The 16,600-nt window shown below is 44.0% G+C and overlaps 1 protein-coding gene across 1 annotated transcript in view; it reads left to right on the forward strand.

Moving 5' to 3' along the window:
- The window catches only part of SLCO4A1 (solute carrier organic anion transporter family member 4A1), a 330,005-nt gene that overhangs the window by 162,751 nt on the left and 150,654 nt on the right, over positions 1-16,600 (forward strand). Inside the window, exon 5 of the mRNA XM_078651610.1 lies at positions 11,288-11,399. Within this exon, the coding sequence (XP_078507736.1) occupies positions 11,288-11,399 (112 nt within the window). The remainder of the gene's footprint in view (positions 1-11,287; positions 11,400-16,600) is intronic.

Below are 16,600 nucleotides of genomic sequence, written 5' to 3' on the forward strand. Positions count from 1 at the left end.
GAGACTGGCGTAGGCTGCGCCCATGCGCAGTCTCGCCAGCGAGACTTAATGTCTCAGAGTAGAGAGGGTAAACCCCGCCCCTCTTCTCCATTGGCTGGCCTCCTAAACGGTGGCCAGCCATTGGAGAAGAGGTCTCTGTGACGTTCTCTTTTCGTTGTAAGCCCTGTCCTTTTCGGATTGAGGGGCGTGTTTTTTCGTTTCTTTCTCTCCTCTCCTCCAGCCAATGGAGAAGAGGGGAGAAAGAAAAACACTCCCCCCAGTCTGAAAATGACGGGGCTTACAGACTCCTGCTGCCCGTCTAAAGAGCCAGCCTTTCATCACAAAAGGAAGCAGCAAGCCTCACTGAGGTGCCTGGCTCCAGCCCCGCCGCAAGCCTCACGTGAGGTGCCTGGCTCCAGCCCCGCCTGTGCCCCTCATCTGAACTTTCTGGGGCTGCCACCGGCTGCGGGCGACTGATTCTGGGTCGGGAAGGAAGGGGAGGGAAAGGGGTGTGGGATGGGGTTCGGTGCGGCGGAGGAAGGCACAGGCGCACACGTGGGGGGCTGGCATGACATGCGGGACCAAAGGGGGGCCCTGGCGGCTCCGCCTCGATATGTCTGATCGCAGCGCTGTGTGAAGTTGAGTGGCGGCATGCAAGGGGTCACTCGGGGGGTGTAGTACAGGCGCTTGCTGCTTCCTCCGCGGCATCCTGGAGAGTTTCCTCAGCACCTCTTCAATCCCTGGTCTTTTCATGCAGGAAGGCGGGGCGTTAAAAATACAAGGAAGGGAGTACTTGGAGTCTCCCGGGCTCAGCGGATGAGGTCCTGGGCGCAGCGGCACCCCCCGGGGGCCTCAGTGGCCGGCCCCCGCTGCGCCTCCGAGGGTTCGAGGCTGTGCTGGGCATGGGCGGGAGCCTCTCATCGTAAGTTCCCGCTGCTGCTGCTGCCCCCTCCGGATGCCACATGCCGCTAGCAGGGGAACAGAGGCTAATGGTGTCAGCGACAGTCTGGATCCATGCCCCTTCTCTTCCAACCCCCTGTGCTCCTCTTCCTCACCCAAGAATCCCTCGCCCCTGACTGCTGACGAGGTGCTTCACTCACAACGTCTCTCCCGGAGATCGAAATGCTGCAACTTTCCACCTCAGTGTTGCACACGCTGTCATGTATGCCAGCATAGAGAATTAAGTGCCAATGCTGAATATCTGCAAACAAGGGCTCAAATTAAGCACTATAGGTCAGCCCCTTAAACTATGAAGTGTCTCAGAAGCAGTGAAGGCGGCTAGGCAGGCAGGCGCATGCTGTGCAGGCTCTCAGTGGTATTTGGAGAGCGGTAACTGCTGCTTAGGAGGCAGACCTCGGGTGAACATGGATGACAGCAATCGGGGCTGAACGTTTAGTAAAATGATAATTATATAGTGCATTGTGCTTTATATATCTACTGCGTAGCCAACGCCCACCCTTGAAATTAGGACTCCATAAATAGAAGTGGTTTTATGTACAGAGCGAAGTAGTGGGCTCAGTGCAGCCCTGCCTTGCATGCAAAGCATACGCACATACACAATATACACAGAAACACAGCCTCATAGATACGCACACATACATTCCCAAAACACAGACATACCTATGCAGGTACATACGGCTGCACAAAACACACAGATAAACACACAAACAACTCTGATGCATGCATAGATATTCCGATATGCGCTAGCGGGATGTCTGAGAACTGCCTGTCTCTGAAGAGCCCTCTCCTGCTTTAAGCTTGTCTCAGGAGGGCACTCCGAAGCCGCGACTCCTCACAGGTGTGAGATGAGGAACCAACGGACACCCCCTCCCGAGAGGTGTCACTGCGCCTGCCCCGGGGGTTTCTCACTGCCCTTGGGACCCTCTCCACGCGGAAGCCCGGATCGGGGCTGCCATCTGCCGCCGCATAGTTGGCACACTCTCGTGCCCAGGGTCCGTTGCTTTCTGCCCTCTCCTAGTGGTGTGTGCGTAAGTTGTGTGTGTCGGCGTGCGTGTAAGCACGAGTCAGTGTGTGCAAAAGTTATGGTGTGTGTGTGTCAGCGAATGTGCAAGTTGTGTGTGCGTGGAAGTAAGAGTGTTTTCATGTGTGTCAGTGTGTGTGCAAGATATGGTGTGTGTATGGCAGCATGTTGTGTGTGGGAGAGTGTCAGCGTGTGAGCAAGTTGTGTGTGAGTGTCAGTGTGTGTTTAAGCACGAGTCAGCGTGTGTGGAAGGTGTGGTGTGTGTGCCAGCCTGCTGCAACCTACTCCATTGCAAATGCAATAGGTCTCGCATTTGCGAGAGATTAAGCTATTGGCATTGTAAATGACAATGCCATTTATTTATCTGTTTTCAAAACCAACACATAAATAAAAAGTTTGTCATTTACAATGGCAATAGATCTAACTTTTGCAAAGGCGAGACCGTTGCATTGTAAATGCTTGTTTCACCTACCTCCCAACTGTGTCATTGCACTCTCTTTCTCATCTGTATATCTCTTCAACAGAAATCCCCCTCTCTCTCCAAAGTATCTCACTCTATTACCTCTCTCTTTATATTTTATCCGTCTCTCTGTATTGCCCTTTTACTCTCTTTCGCTGGTCAACATTTCTCGCTTGTCTTTCACTCTCTAGTCTCTTGTATTTCTCTCGGTATCTCACACACAGTTGTCTCTGTTACTTTTGTTTGCATCACACTCAGTGGTTGGGCTGTTGTGTCCTCTCATTCTCTGAAGATCATCTTTCCGCTGGTTGTCTTTGCCCTTTTGCTTGCTCCTCTTTTTCCCACATGTCTGCTTGCTTTCTTTCTCTCTGCTCTCACTCTCTCTCTGTCGGTCAGATATTTTGTACTCACCTGGATCTTTAATGCTTACTTGTCTCTTCTCCTGTTCTCCTGTGTCTCCTCTCCCTGGTATCTCCCTCTCTTGTCTCTGGTCTCTCTTGCTCTCCTTTCCTCACCTTTCCATTTTTGTCTACACTCTTCTTCCACTCTGCCTCAGCTGCTCTTTGATCCCCATACACACACTCTATAGCCTGCAGCTTTCTCACTCTCTCTCCTCCCTCTAACTCTTGACTGTTTGTAGTGTCCTTTTTCTATTATGGTACTTTCCCTCTCTTTCCCAATGTTCTTTCTCCCCCTCACATGCTCAGTTACAGAGAGAGAGAGACACACGGAGTTCCACATAGCCAAATCGTAAGTTTAACATTGTAATTTGTTTCTTTTTGCTCACCGCCTAGCACATCCCCCAAAGCAGACTGTGGCCAGGCGGCAGCAGTTGTTTTCCTTTATTTTGCCAGATAGCACTGGCATTGCGTGGGTGGTAACAGTTCTTAATTTGTAAAAATACAAGATTTACAGCACCACTTACCACAGAAGGTGGGGTTGTCAGACATGTGGTCTCTCCTTGCGTTCCAGTACCACTCGAAGGTAATGGGACTGGCTTGTGGTCAAATGGCTGGTAACAGAACTGGGGACAGCGCCGCACAGGTGAGGTGGTAACACAAGTTGACTACAGTGCAAAGCTGGTGGTGAACTACACAAGTGAACAGCTGTGACCTGTCCTGCACAGCTGAGCTCAGTCACCACATGGTATCAGGAATACACAGGGCCAGACTCTGCAAAAGGGAGTGAAAATAGGTCCAGTCCACTAAAAAAGTGCCAGTGGGGCCTCTCCTCAGCCACCTACACAAATTAAGTATTGTGCCAGGTAAACAAACTTCCAGGGACAACCCAAGTTCAGCTGAGGACAGAAGATGGTGGCGTGGCACAGGCTTCCAAACTGGAGTCAAATATGCATAGGCGTTACTTTTCCTAAATGAGTTGCTTTGAGGTGTTTCGTCCCAGCTGGAGTTAAATGGAGTTAAAGCTTCTGAACCACACTAGGAATGCTTTTAGACACATATAAAAGTAAAACAGGAAATTATAGCAAGCATTGACAAAGCCAATAAGTCTCGGCAATGTCCGAGCTATTGGCCATGTCAATGTGAATGTATTTTAGCCATGTGGTCCAGCACATCTGCTGTTCAGCATGACTGAAAGTTACTGAAAGCCCAGAATCACAGGATGTTAAGCCAACGACCAGTCTCTTTGCCCCCTATGTTTGAGTTTATTGTCCTGCCCCTCTTAACACAAAAAATCACTATGATGTGGCCTGCTCTGGCCACATCATTGCACTTTTTTTAGTGACTTTCAGCAATGCTGAACAACAGAGGCGGTGCTAGACAACATGGCTAAAAGAAATTCACATTGACAAGTCCAGTAGCTCTGTCATTGTCAAAATCTTTTGGCTTTGTCAATGCTTGTTCAGTGTTGACAAGGTTTTGCTGAACAAATGTGGAAGTGATAGTAAGAAACAGTTGAGGAGCTTTGAAGTGAAGCAAGGATGTGGCGTAACAGCAAGAGCTGCCAACAAGAGGAACTGAGGAACCAGGTTCCAAATTCCGGGTCAGCTGAACTTTTTGTGACACTTGCGTTTCCACCTGCCTATGAAAATTAATGTCTCATTGTGTAATGACGAATGGCAACAAAGAAAATGAGAGTGACGCTGAAGTTTACCAATGGTAGGAGATGGGCGGCCTGTAAGCCTACAGATAGAGCACAACATGTCTCTTCAAGACAGCACATGCGCTGTCTAACCGAGACCTAAAACTTTGCAGTATAAAGAGAGCCATAAAAATAGTGACATAAAATGCAATAATTGCAATGATACAGCATTTCTATATCTTTACAGGTTAGTGATCCATAATGTCCTAGTGCCACTGGAGGCAAGGGTTAGGTGATGCAACCTGTAACTCAAAGACTCAAAACCCTCCTTTCTCCATATAAAATGTACTTTAACTACAGGCTGGTGATGCCTAGGGTGATAGTAACAAACATCTTCATGAACTATCCACCTCTCATTCTTCCTTGCCGAATATTTCATGCAACTGGGTTTGAGATACCACACCAAGGTCTACAACTTCTCGGGCCAACACACTGCACCCCACCTCCTTCTTGAGCGCATAACCATAAAATGAGTGTTCTGTAACCAGTTATTTTAGGCTCCTGAGTGTAAACATTTGAGTAATTGTAATTATTCGCCTCCTCTCTCTTACGTTCCCTGTTCCCTTAACCGTCTCTTCCTTCTTGCACGGCAACCTCAACCATCCATCCTTTAGATGTTAGTAAACTGAGTGCTAATAAATTGTAATATTGTAGCTCTTTGGTTTTTACAGCGCTTTGAAGCAACAAAAAGTGGCATAAAGCCCTATATAAAAATAAGTGTGATACTCCAAATCTAGCATACGTTGTATATAGTATTTTCTGTTTGTTAGAGCTGCATCGTACATCAGGTGTCAGTCATACATCTCATGGCACATAAACAAGCCTCCTGGGCCAAATGTCATGTTAACCCCTTCCGTGCTCCCTCCCTGGTGCTGCGAACGACTGTTGGCCGTCGCAGCCCCGCCCACCCTTTAGAACGCCCGCACCGCGGCGGAATTGCCACCACGGTTAAGGCGTTAATATGACACTGTTTACAAAACAAGAGCAGTGAAGGTGTTCTTTGTAAAATGGCTCTGGCTTCACTACTGTATGCATGCAGGAATATTTAGAATGACAGTAATCTCAAATTACTATATATTGGTAGGCAGAATATCAGGACAGAACTAGGAGCTACTTCCAGCAACTTGGATGTACCAGTAAATAATTATATAGAGATGGGTGAGCTGGAGTTGGCCCAACTTGAGGTCCACTTGGACCCTGGAGCCTGCTTTTATGTGGCTTCTGCCTTCTACCTGCCCTCCGATCTCATGCACCAAGAATTATAAATAAACATGAACCTTTGATGTAAAATAGGAGAGAAAAGAGAGCCCCTTCTGGTGGCCGAATTGCACAATGTAAAATTAGAAAATCCGCGATCAATCATGTCTTGACCATTTAACCAAATTGTCTGATACTAGGTAAATACGTTATTCCCCAGTGCCTTTTTTTTCTTCATTTTTGCATAAGAGAGCACCTTGAAGTATGTGAGTTCAGAATGTGCGCTGTACAAAAGGCATCTCTTATTTGATTTAATAGACTATATTTCATTTCATTTCATTTATAACTTTATTGCGATTTGTATAAAATCACAAAAGTTAAAACACATATACAAAATAGATAATAAGAACAATGACAGGGCTGCACGCACGAGTTAGTTACAATAAAAAGTGCAGTATCTATAGTCTAACACCTTAGTTGAAGATTTAAGTCTTATTATTAATAAATCATTTAAAAAAGCATTAACACGTTCAAAAAGCACAAAAAAAAACATGATTGTAAACCTTTGTTTGGCTCACAGTAATTGCAGAGGGTACATTTAATCAAGGAGGTTAGTACTGGAGGGTGATTCAAAGTTGAGGATGCCTCACTAGAGATGGGCCTTTGCCTCTGCGTCTTCTCTTTCCAGCGAAGCACCCATACCCACCCTAGATACTTTGCTACTGCTACCACAACCGGAACGACCACAGAGGTTTTAAGGATTCGAAGGGCCTCAAGATTAGACCTAGTACCCATATTAGCACAGGTTGGTTTCAGCCACCTCTTTCTTGGTTTACTGTATGCAGTACAAGCAAAGAAAATATGACCTATTGTTTCTATTGCGTCCACGCAAAACGGGCAGTTGCTGGATTGTGTATTGGCCCACATGCTTATAAAATTTTTGGTAGGGAGCGTTCCCACTCTAAACAGGTGGAACAGCTTCCAAACGCGGGTCGATGAAATAATATCCCAATACTCCTCGAGTTTGGGCTCCAGCTTGAAATCCAAAAAGGCACTAGAAAGAGAGGTGCCAGAGGAGGTCTGGATACGTTTCAGGTTGACCAGTGCCCAATAGACAGCTTTAAACTCAGATTTTGAAGGGAATGTACTATCAGCTGGGGATGACCACAAGTGGACCAGACCCATATCTGATAGTATATTATGTACTGTCCTGAACCACCCCAATTTCTTGTTGACATCCAGGTCCTTGACTTCCAGCAAGGCTTTAGCATAATGGCAAAGTTCTGGGGTGACCCATATTCTTCTCCAATAGGCAACCAACCTATAATGTACCACTTCTCTGAAAGTATTGCACCCTAGATCCAAAAACAAGGGGACTAGAGGGGTCGATTGTGGAAGACCAATTACAGTACGTAAAAATTTGTTCTGACCCATGACTAGGCAGTCAACATTTGCATAGCCCCACAGCTCAGCTCCATATACTATTGAAGCACTAATTTTGGATTTATAGAGCAGGAGCACTGGTGCTATGGGTTTGGTGTGGGACTGTCTGTGTTCCTTCAATAAGGCTCCCGCAAGTTGGGCATGCCTAATGCCTAACTGCTTGCTGAGTAACCTGCGGCTTCCAGGTGACCTTCCTGTCTATTAAAATACCCAGGTAAGAGAAAGTATCAGTTTGTTCAAGGATTCCCTCATTCATCCGGACGACACCAACAGTCTTGGAGGAGTTCGTCAGTACCATGTACTTGGTCTTGTCAACATTGACAACAAGATCATGTTCCAGACAAAACTCCTCGAATCTGGTCAGGGCACACTGAAGACCTTGTCTGGTCTTAGAGAGTATGAGGGTGTTGTTCGCGAACATTAATAGTGGTATCTTATTTCCCGCTAATGTTGGAGCATCTGTGGGGAAATCCTTGGAATAATTTACCACCCCGTTTATATATATGGAGAAGAGGGTGGGATCAAGAACACACCCTTGTCTCACCCCCCTGTCAACCGGGAATTTTTGTGTGGTGTTACCCCTTTTATCCCATCTAACCTGGGCAAAATTGTCAGTGTATAATTTCACCACAAAAGCCAACAGGTCAGCCGGAATGCCCAGTTTTTGTAGTGTACTCCACATCTTGTTGCGTGGGACCAAGTTAAACGCAGACTTAAGGTCCACAAACGCTGCATAGATGGTACCCCTCCCTATGGTCACAGTGCGCCAGTATAACAGAATGAACCTCATAACCTGGTCCACAGTGCTTATGCATTGCTGGAACCCTGCCTGAAGATTCGAGAGAATGGCAAATTCCTCAAGCCAGGCCTGGATTCTGCACAGCACCACCCTTGCAATGACTTTTTGCATACAATCTATTAGGCTGATGGGCCTATAATTAGCCGGTAACGATCTATCTCCTTTTTTATAGATGGGCAAAATCACTGCTCCTGCCCAGGTACAGGGTAGGCGATCTCCTTTAACAATGGCATTAGCTAAGAGCTGGATGTATTCAGCCCATAATCCTGTATCTTGGTGGAACAGGTCAGCGGGGATGCAATCAAGCCCCGGCGCCCTACCCTTGGGGACCCGGAGCAAGGCGTTTTCAACTTCCAGCTTTGTAATCTGAAGAACAGGGCTTTCTGTTGGCATTCCCATGAAGACGCTGGTTACCGAATCACTGGTGAATTGACCTCCGAAATAGGAGACCCACTGCTGCAGCTCCACATGGTTTGATGGTACATTGGCCGGAACGCCATTGCCCCACTTCACCAGGTGCCAGAACGTGGTCATGTCTCTCCTGGTACTTGCCTCCAGCAGGGCTGCCCAATGCTCCTCATCCCAATCCCTTTTGGCTGCTACTTGCGCAGCCTTATAAGAATACCTACTTTTATTTATTAATGCCCTATCTTTAGACCTTTTAGCCGCTGCTAAAAATCTATAGGCTGTTCGACAGGATAAATTGTACCATTCAACTGCTTTAGATCGTGCCGGTCTGTTAGATATTTTATTTTTGGTAATAAAATACATTTTAAGATCGTTAAAAAGGTGCTCATGGACATCCACTGCTCTATCGCTCTGTGCATCTTGTGCTGCCTCTGCCTGAAGAGTTGTTACGGAACTAGATGCCAACATATTCATGTGGGTCACACTCTTGGCATTGCACGCCACCTTGGACCATTTGAGGCGACGAGTATCATTAGTCACGTGAGCCTCTACGTGATCTGGGCTACCTATCATACCCTCTGCTTGCGTGGAGTATAGTGACGTAAAGAAAGAAGCAAGGGATTGTGATCACTTTCGATACGGACGGTTACCTCCATTTCCATTAGGCGCGGCCAGAGTTCTTTGCTAAGCAAAAAGAAGTCTATACGACTTGCAGGTTGCCCACTTACAAAAGTTGCCAACCCTGTTTTATCAGAATTAGTACGCCCATTTGCTGCTCTCACCCCATGTTCCATACAGAGAATATTCAGTTGTAATGCAGCACTGGACCATTTTGTAATAACAGGGAGGTCGAGTGTGGGAATAGACCACAATTCATCCTCTTCTGCACTGAGGTACATATCATAGATATCAAGAGGTTCAAATGTACAATTGAAATCTCCGGCTATGAGGACCGGGTCTTTCCCTTGGTTTTTGGTCAAAAAAGAATCTAAAATGGCAACAGTTTCCGAAACTTTCCCACCCTGGTTTCCCCTGGAATAGACATTGATGAGTAACATACCTGGGAGACTTCCCTTAAATAGCTTAATAATGAGGATGTCCCTAGATTCAATATAGATCTCCTCCAGCTTGAATTGGAGGGACTGCCTTACCCATATTGCCAATCCCCCTTTAGGCCAACCTCGCTTTCCCTGTTCAGCAGATTTTGAAAAATGTAAATAGCCTGGACGAAAAACTTTCTCCATGGCCAAGGTCTCCTGCATAAAAACAATGTCCTGCGCTTCTATAAATGCGGACCATTCGCTAGAGGCCGTTTTACTCACTAGGGGCCATATGTATCATTGAAATTCGCATTCGCAAAGGCTGAAATTCGCAGAATTTCGGCCTTTGCAAACGCGAATTCTCAATATGGTATGTATTAAACAAATGTGGTTCAAAATAAGGAATCGCACAATTTGCTATTCCTTATTTTGCGATTGCATGTAAGGAATCGCAAAATTTGCGATTCCTTAAATGCAACGTATGTAGCAAAATAATATTGCTAATTGTCCCTAAGGAATCGCAAATTACCACCAACTTCAAGTTGGTTGTAAGTTGCGAATTCCTTTTAAAAAGCATTTTATTTAAAAACAAAAGGTGCCATGTGACGCTCATACATGCCCTTAGGGCATGTATGTGCGCCATATGCGCACACATGTCATTTTCAGGGGTGCAGCAGGGTTTCCTTTGGACACCCCTGCACCCTTGAAAATATTATCAATTTGCGATTAGCTAATTGCTAATCGCACATTTCCCCTTCATTCCTATGGGCCTCCTGGCCCATAGAAATGAATGGGAAATTATTCCTTAATTGCGATTAGCAATTTGCTAATCGCAATTAAGGAATTTTAAGAAATCGCTAAAAAGAAGCTGATTTCTACATACATACCATTTTGCGATTCCTAAATAGCGATTCCTTAAAAATCGCTATTTAGGAATCGCAAAAGGGAATGTTGATACATATGGCCCTAGGCCCGCTATATTCCGGACGCAACTGGATGAGAATAGAAAAGGCTACAGGATGGTTGAACAGTGAGGGTACAACGCAGTAAAATTTACCATGCAGGTGATCAGTAGTAGGGACAAGCACATGTTGGCAATAATATTATACAAAAATATTTGTGAGCTGAGCAAGCGTAGGAAGAGTTTAAGTTGGTTGAATTTAAAGTAGAAAAGGGAGGAATTTTAATTCAATATAGGATAAACAACACATCTTTGAAGGCAAAATTATAAATATGGAGTGAGAAAGGAGACAGTGAAGGTGAGAAGAGAGTCAAAAGGCCAGGCACACCAAGAATTAAGAACAGAGAGCCAGGAATTGTACTAAGATATTGCGACTAGGGGCCTAATTTAGAGTTCGGTGGACGGGTTGCTCCATTACAAATATTACGGATATCCCGTCCACCATATTACAAGTCCCATTGGATATAATGCACTTGATATACTGCAGACAGAATATCCGTCACGTTTGTAACGGAATAACCCGTCAGCATAACTCTAAATCAGCCCATTAGTCTTGGGATTACATGGCCAGGTGCAAATGTTTCTTAAGAAGAATGTTTTTACAAAGGGATTCAAAACTTTGAGAAGAAAGGAACATTGATATAAAGAGTGAGGTTATTAAAATTCTCAGTACTTTGACGGAGAATGATCTGCAAAGCATGGCCTGCTTTAAAACAGGTAGTGGAGAGAGAGAGCTCGTGTTTTTGTACCAAAGGGAGTAAGAAACATCGGCTGGATATTGTTCTTGGGAGGATTAAGATTGCCCGATATAAAATCCTATATAACATTTTGGAGTCCCATTTACTGATTTGTATGTTGTAGTTCTATCTGTTCCTCTTTGCACACTGTGGTTTTATTTCTCATTGGTTTGTCACTGCAGGGTCTCAGCGCTATGTGGTTATGCGGGTGTCTGAAGCTCATCAGTTAAAAGATGGAAGTCACAAAACTGCTTCTGACCCAGACTTTGGAATGACAGTTAAAGACTTACCTCAGTAAGTGCCAATAAAAATTATAAATTTAGGAAATGTCTTTTTCTAAAGATGTTGAGACTCATTCATCAGAATTATTAACTCATCTATTGACTCATTGTTCATGAGTTAATTGTTACTAACACCTTTATTCCTTTTGGCTTAGGAAGAAATATTGTAATATGCCTCCATATTAAAATCCTTCCCTCATATGAATTCCTAGAGAAAAAAAAAATTGCTTTGCAGTTCCAGAAGGATTATAGGACAAAATGCCTGTGTCTTCAGGCACATAGTCACCCGATCTTTTACAGACTAGCGTCTATAGAGTAATGTTGTATTACTAACCTTTAGTGTGCTTTACTCCTCCTCCTGAAACAAGGATGGTGAAAAAGAGTAACAGGGAGAATCGAAAGGAGTGGTCATGCCAAAGGGAGTAAGAGAGTTGCTTTTGGGTTGAGTGGCTTCCTAAAAGTAGCAGTATCTGACCGGACGCAGCAGAGTTTGTTACGATTGTTACTGTTATGAGTAATGAAAGTGATGGAGGTAATGGAAAGCAGCAGAAGGCAGGAAGGAGCATCAGAGAGAAGAGGGTTAACATTGGGTTGAGGGTTAATAGTGGAATGCATCAGGGCCTAACAAAGAGTTAAAGATCATAGAGCACTAGTGGAGAGATACTGGGATAAACCCTAGAGGGCGCTTGGGAAGCAGTGGCACCCTCTGCAACAGTGTCTGTGGTCAGAACCACATACAGCCTTTCCCTATTGGTTGCATTTATTTGTGTACCTTCAGATGAAAAGGGAGTCGAATGGAGGAATAGCTGGAAGATTGCTCCTTTCTCTTGGTGCTCTTACTTTGAAAAGTACAGAGGCATCAGGGTTCATGGATGAGACTTCCACAGAATGTTTGAAGCCTAACACTTTCCTATCCATGTGTGACAAACTTGGTTTCTAGGCAAAAGTCTGCGTCATAAGCTGCCTAGCTGCATTCTCCAGAGGGCCCTACGTGCATTCAGCTCAGTTAGGGCTAGAGCGCAGTGACACCTGGAGTTTATTTTCAGGACACATTTAGGATAGACGTGGAGATTCTTGTCTGTTTCTCTATAGAACCTCTGGAAAAACAGCAATAAGTCACATTTGTAGGATCTGGACCTTGCGAGTAGAGCTTTTCAGTACAACCCAATACAAGTTAAAAAAGCCTTATTGGCTTGATGAGTCTATCCAAAGTGAGTACTTGGTGTCCTTAGGTTTTATATAAATGAGAGGTTTGTGTATTGCCTTTCCAAGTGTTTTCCTGGTAAATACGTTTTTCCTACACGTCACACCAGTTCTCTATTGAAACCTGCAAAGCTACCCTTTTCTACCTGACATATACTGCCCTATTCCAAGTGTACTAGTTCATCATCTACATACTCACAAATCTCTATATAGCTAGGACTCCAAGCCCTCAGGCCTCACTCGCACCAAGCTTTATTCATCTGGTGTCCCATTACTTCTTTGTGCATTGTCTTAATTTGCCACTGAATCTTTCTAGGCCCGTCTTCAATAGCATAGGGTGCGTGTGGAGTACAGACATGCATTGGGCGCCACATGATAGCAGAGAGTGGCAGTAGGCGTTTTTCCAGGGATTTGAGGATCAAGGGAGGTTATTTGGTTAGCTGATGGGAAGTGTTCTCTTGTCATGGGGAAGTGGATGTACCAGGGAAGGGTATGAAGGAGGAGTCTGCTTAGTTACTTGAAGGGGGCACACGTCCATGCCATCTGGAAAGGGCACTGAAACCACCACAGGGCTGGCTTTAAAAAAATCCACCTCTAGTTAAATGGATCGACACAACATGAGAGGGTAATAGACGGGAGTCTCCTGTGGACCACAGAATGTGAACGTGATATACAAAAATCTAACAGCATGTTCTGTTTCCCTCAATATCTAACTAGTACTGGTCCACTATTAGACAGGTGGCTTTGCTTTGTGAATAAGAGTCAAATGAGCTAGTTAGTCCAAGTAAATACGACATCATATTGTGAATGTAAGTGGTAAGATGCAGCTGTGGAAATAAATCTGTCTAATAGTGGACAATTGTTAGGCATAGATGTTGAAGTTGGAACATAGGAATGAGGTTGCAAGCCTATACAGGGCCACTGGAATTATGCGTCAGTTGTGCAGCACGGCACCTCTTTCCGTTTAAAAGCAACTCCGTAGCACACTATAATACATTTTAAATGTAATATATAGTGTGCCACTGTTGGAGGCTGGCTTAGTAAATGTCCCTATAATTAAAAACATGGGACCATGAAAAGAGGTGCCAGACTCTGTGACCAATTGAAATAACTGCATGTTTTGAGAATAGTTATCAATGATGTGACCATACATTTGTGATAATTGCGAAAATAAAATATGATCAAGGAGTTATTCGATCCACCTAGTTTGAATTACATTTAAGTAAATAAGATTTTTGTTTCCTGATGCAAACAAAAGCCCTTGCCCCATTCCCTCAAATTGGGATGTGCATGCTCTGTTGGAATCATTGCCACATCATTAAATGGATAATTACAGTCAGCATCTGAAAGAAGCCCACTTAGTCTACCTAAAAGAGTCTGGCGCTTCCCATTGCAGTATGTGTGCAGCATTTCAACAGTGTTTGTTTAGTCAGAAGTAGAAATGTATTTTGTTAAAATATGCAAATGATGCGGCATGTGATGCATAATGTGGCAAATTCATATTCACATAGAAAATGTCATGGGCACATAATCAAGATTTAGATTAGCCCTTCCTATTGGCGCATCCCTATTTCGTGGAGCACAGTGGCTAGTTTAGGGTGGTGAGAAGGTTATCAGTGTTGAGCTATTCCACTGAGTGATCATTCCCTAGGGCTATGTGGATGATCCATAATTTGACAGTTGATAGAAACACAAATGGAATTGTCTCCTGAGGATAATTGACCCAAGCAGATAAATCAAATGTTGCCTCACAGAAAAAAGAAGGCCCTCTAAAGTGACACAGTTTACTGCTGGGTGGTCGTGACTCTCAGCACTGCTGAGAGTCTGCCGCCTCTCTGTTTCTCTCTCTGAGACAAAGTCCTTCATGCATCAATGACTACCAGGTCTGGTTCTCCGCACCAGGTTCGACCAGTTTACAGCTTCCCTACTGCAAAATATCCACTACTTAAGAACACAAACCAAGCAAACATGTATCTTTTCAAAGGAGAGGTACATTTCCAATTACAAGAAGTTCCTAGCCCTTCACATAAAATCCCACTCAACGTCTCCTCATATTTTGTCTCTTCACGTCTCAATGAATTCTTGTATATGTAGCCAATGTCAGGCTCCATTTCTGTACACTAGCATTTATGACCAACCAAGTCAGCACTTGGTAATCTAGTAAGACCATTTTACTTTTATTCACACCTTTGCAGTCTTTGCACAGACAATGAGAACATGTCATTAAGTATTTCTGTGCCCTCTCACCAGAGAATTATGCTCACATTTCGGTGCCAGGTTTTTAGATTTCTTTTTGTGTTCAGCATTCATTTAAGAATTTGGAACGGATATGTAAGACAAGCCATCTGAAAATAACTCATAATACAGCAGTTCAGTTTCGATACAGCAATGAGTGTGTTTACTGCGTCTTCAGTGTTTTGATTTTTTAAAACAACGTTTGGCAAAGTCAATAACTTGGCACTCATAAAAGTGAGATTTATTGGCTTTGCCAATGCTTGTTTATGCATGACAGTGCTAAAATTGTAGATTCCATCAAAATTAATGGGTTCCCTGTATTACAATAGATCATTTTTAAAGCAGTTACATTCTAGCAACTGCTCCTAGCTCACACCATATCGATTGCTGCCTCTCTAAGTTGATGGGGAGTCTGCTTTATTGTGCTGCAGATTTACTTGTAGCGCATACCATACTAGATCTGATGTTAGTTCACCTGTTCTTAAAGTTCTTTGGAACAAAAACAAGCAAGCTGGCACTCTTTAAACAGAAACTTTACAAAAAGCTAACAATGGGTCATCTGTGACAAAGTTATGCAGATATTCCATCACCGCTGTTGGGCACAGAAAGATCTTTGCACAATGGCTGAAAGTGTAAAACATATTCTGGCACATGCATCAACGTAGGTTTTTGCGATTCGTAAATAGCGATTTTTAAGGAATCGCTATTTAGGAATCGCATAAGCCTATGCATGTAGGAATCGCTATAAAAATAGCGATTCCTAAACATTCCCTAATTGCTGCTCGCAAATTGCCTCCAGGCCCATAGGAATGAATTGGAGATTGCATGAGCAATTTGTGAGTACCAGTAGGTACTCACAAATTGCTCATGCAATTGCAAGGGTGTCAAAATGACACCCTGTTGCACCCCTGAAATTGATCTCTGCACATATGTTGCACACACACATGCCCTAAGGGCATGTGTGCGCGCAACATGAAACTTTGAAAAATGCACATAAGTGCATTTTTAACAGTTTTTGCAAATTACCATGAAGTTCAACTTCATGGTAATTTGCTACTCCTATTAGCGAATCGCAAATTTTTTAACTTTCATGCATTGCATTTAAGGAATCTCAATTTGGGATTCCTAAAATGCAATAGCAATTTGAGGAATCGCAATTTAGAGATTCCTTAAATTGCGATTTTTGCATTTGGGATGATGCATCTCAAATGCAAATATACCGGTGGCAAAGGGGCGGATTCTGAGAATCTGTCCGTTTGCGACTGTTTTTTTGGTTTGATGCATGGGGCCCAATATACTTTTGATGAATTAGCCAGAAATATCTCTCAATGTATTTTCCTAAGGCCCCTTGATCCAAAAGGTGAGCATAATATTGCCACAGGCCAAGATAATGGCCTTACCAGCGGTATTTATAGATCTGCCTCCCCTATGAGAGTAACCAAGCAGGTGATTGACATGCCAGCTGAACCTTATTTCCATGGCTTAAGGCAGTATCATGCATTACAATTATAATTAGTGAACTTGGTAGCTAGGCTCCAGATTTCTTTAATTCTGTCTCCTGATAATGCTCCTGCAGACTAGCAATATGACTCCTATGAATGGACCTTTTAAAAATCACTAAGTGGTTTTACTAGTAGAGCACAGTAGTCTTCCACTGCCCACTGATAGGTCCTCAGTCATCTTTGAGATGCTACAACATTGTGGTTCATTCAAACCTCTCTTCCCTTTGGTCAACTCAAGGAACAATATCACATCTGACATAAGAAACATAAACTG

This window comes from Lissotriton helveticus, chromosome 7 (genome assembly GCF_964261635.1).
Source record: "Lissotriton helveticus chromosome 7, aLisHel1.1, whole genome shotgun sequence".
Taxonomy (NCBI): domain Eukaryota; kingdom Metazoa; phylum Chordata; class Amphibia; order Caudata; family Salamandridae; genus Lissotriton; species Lissotriton helveticus.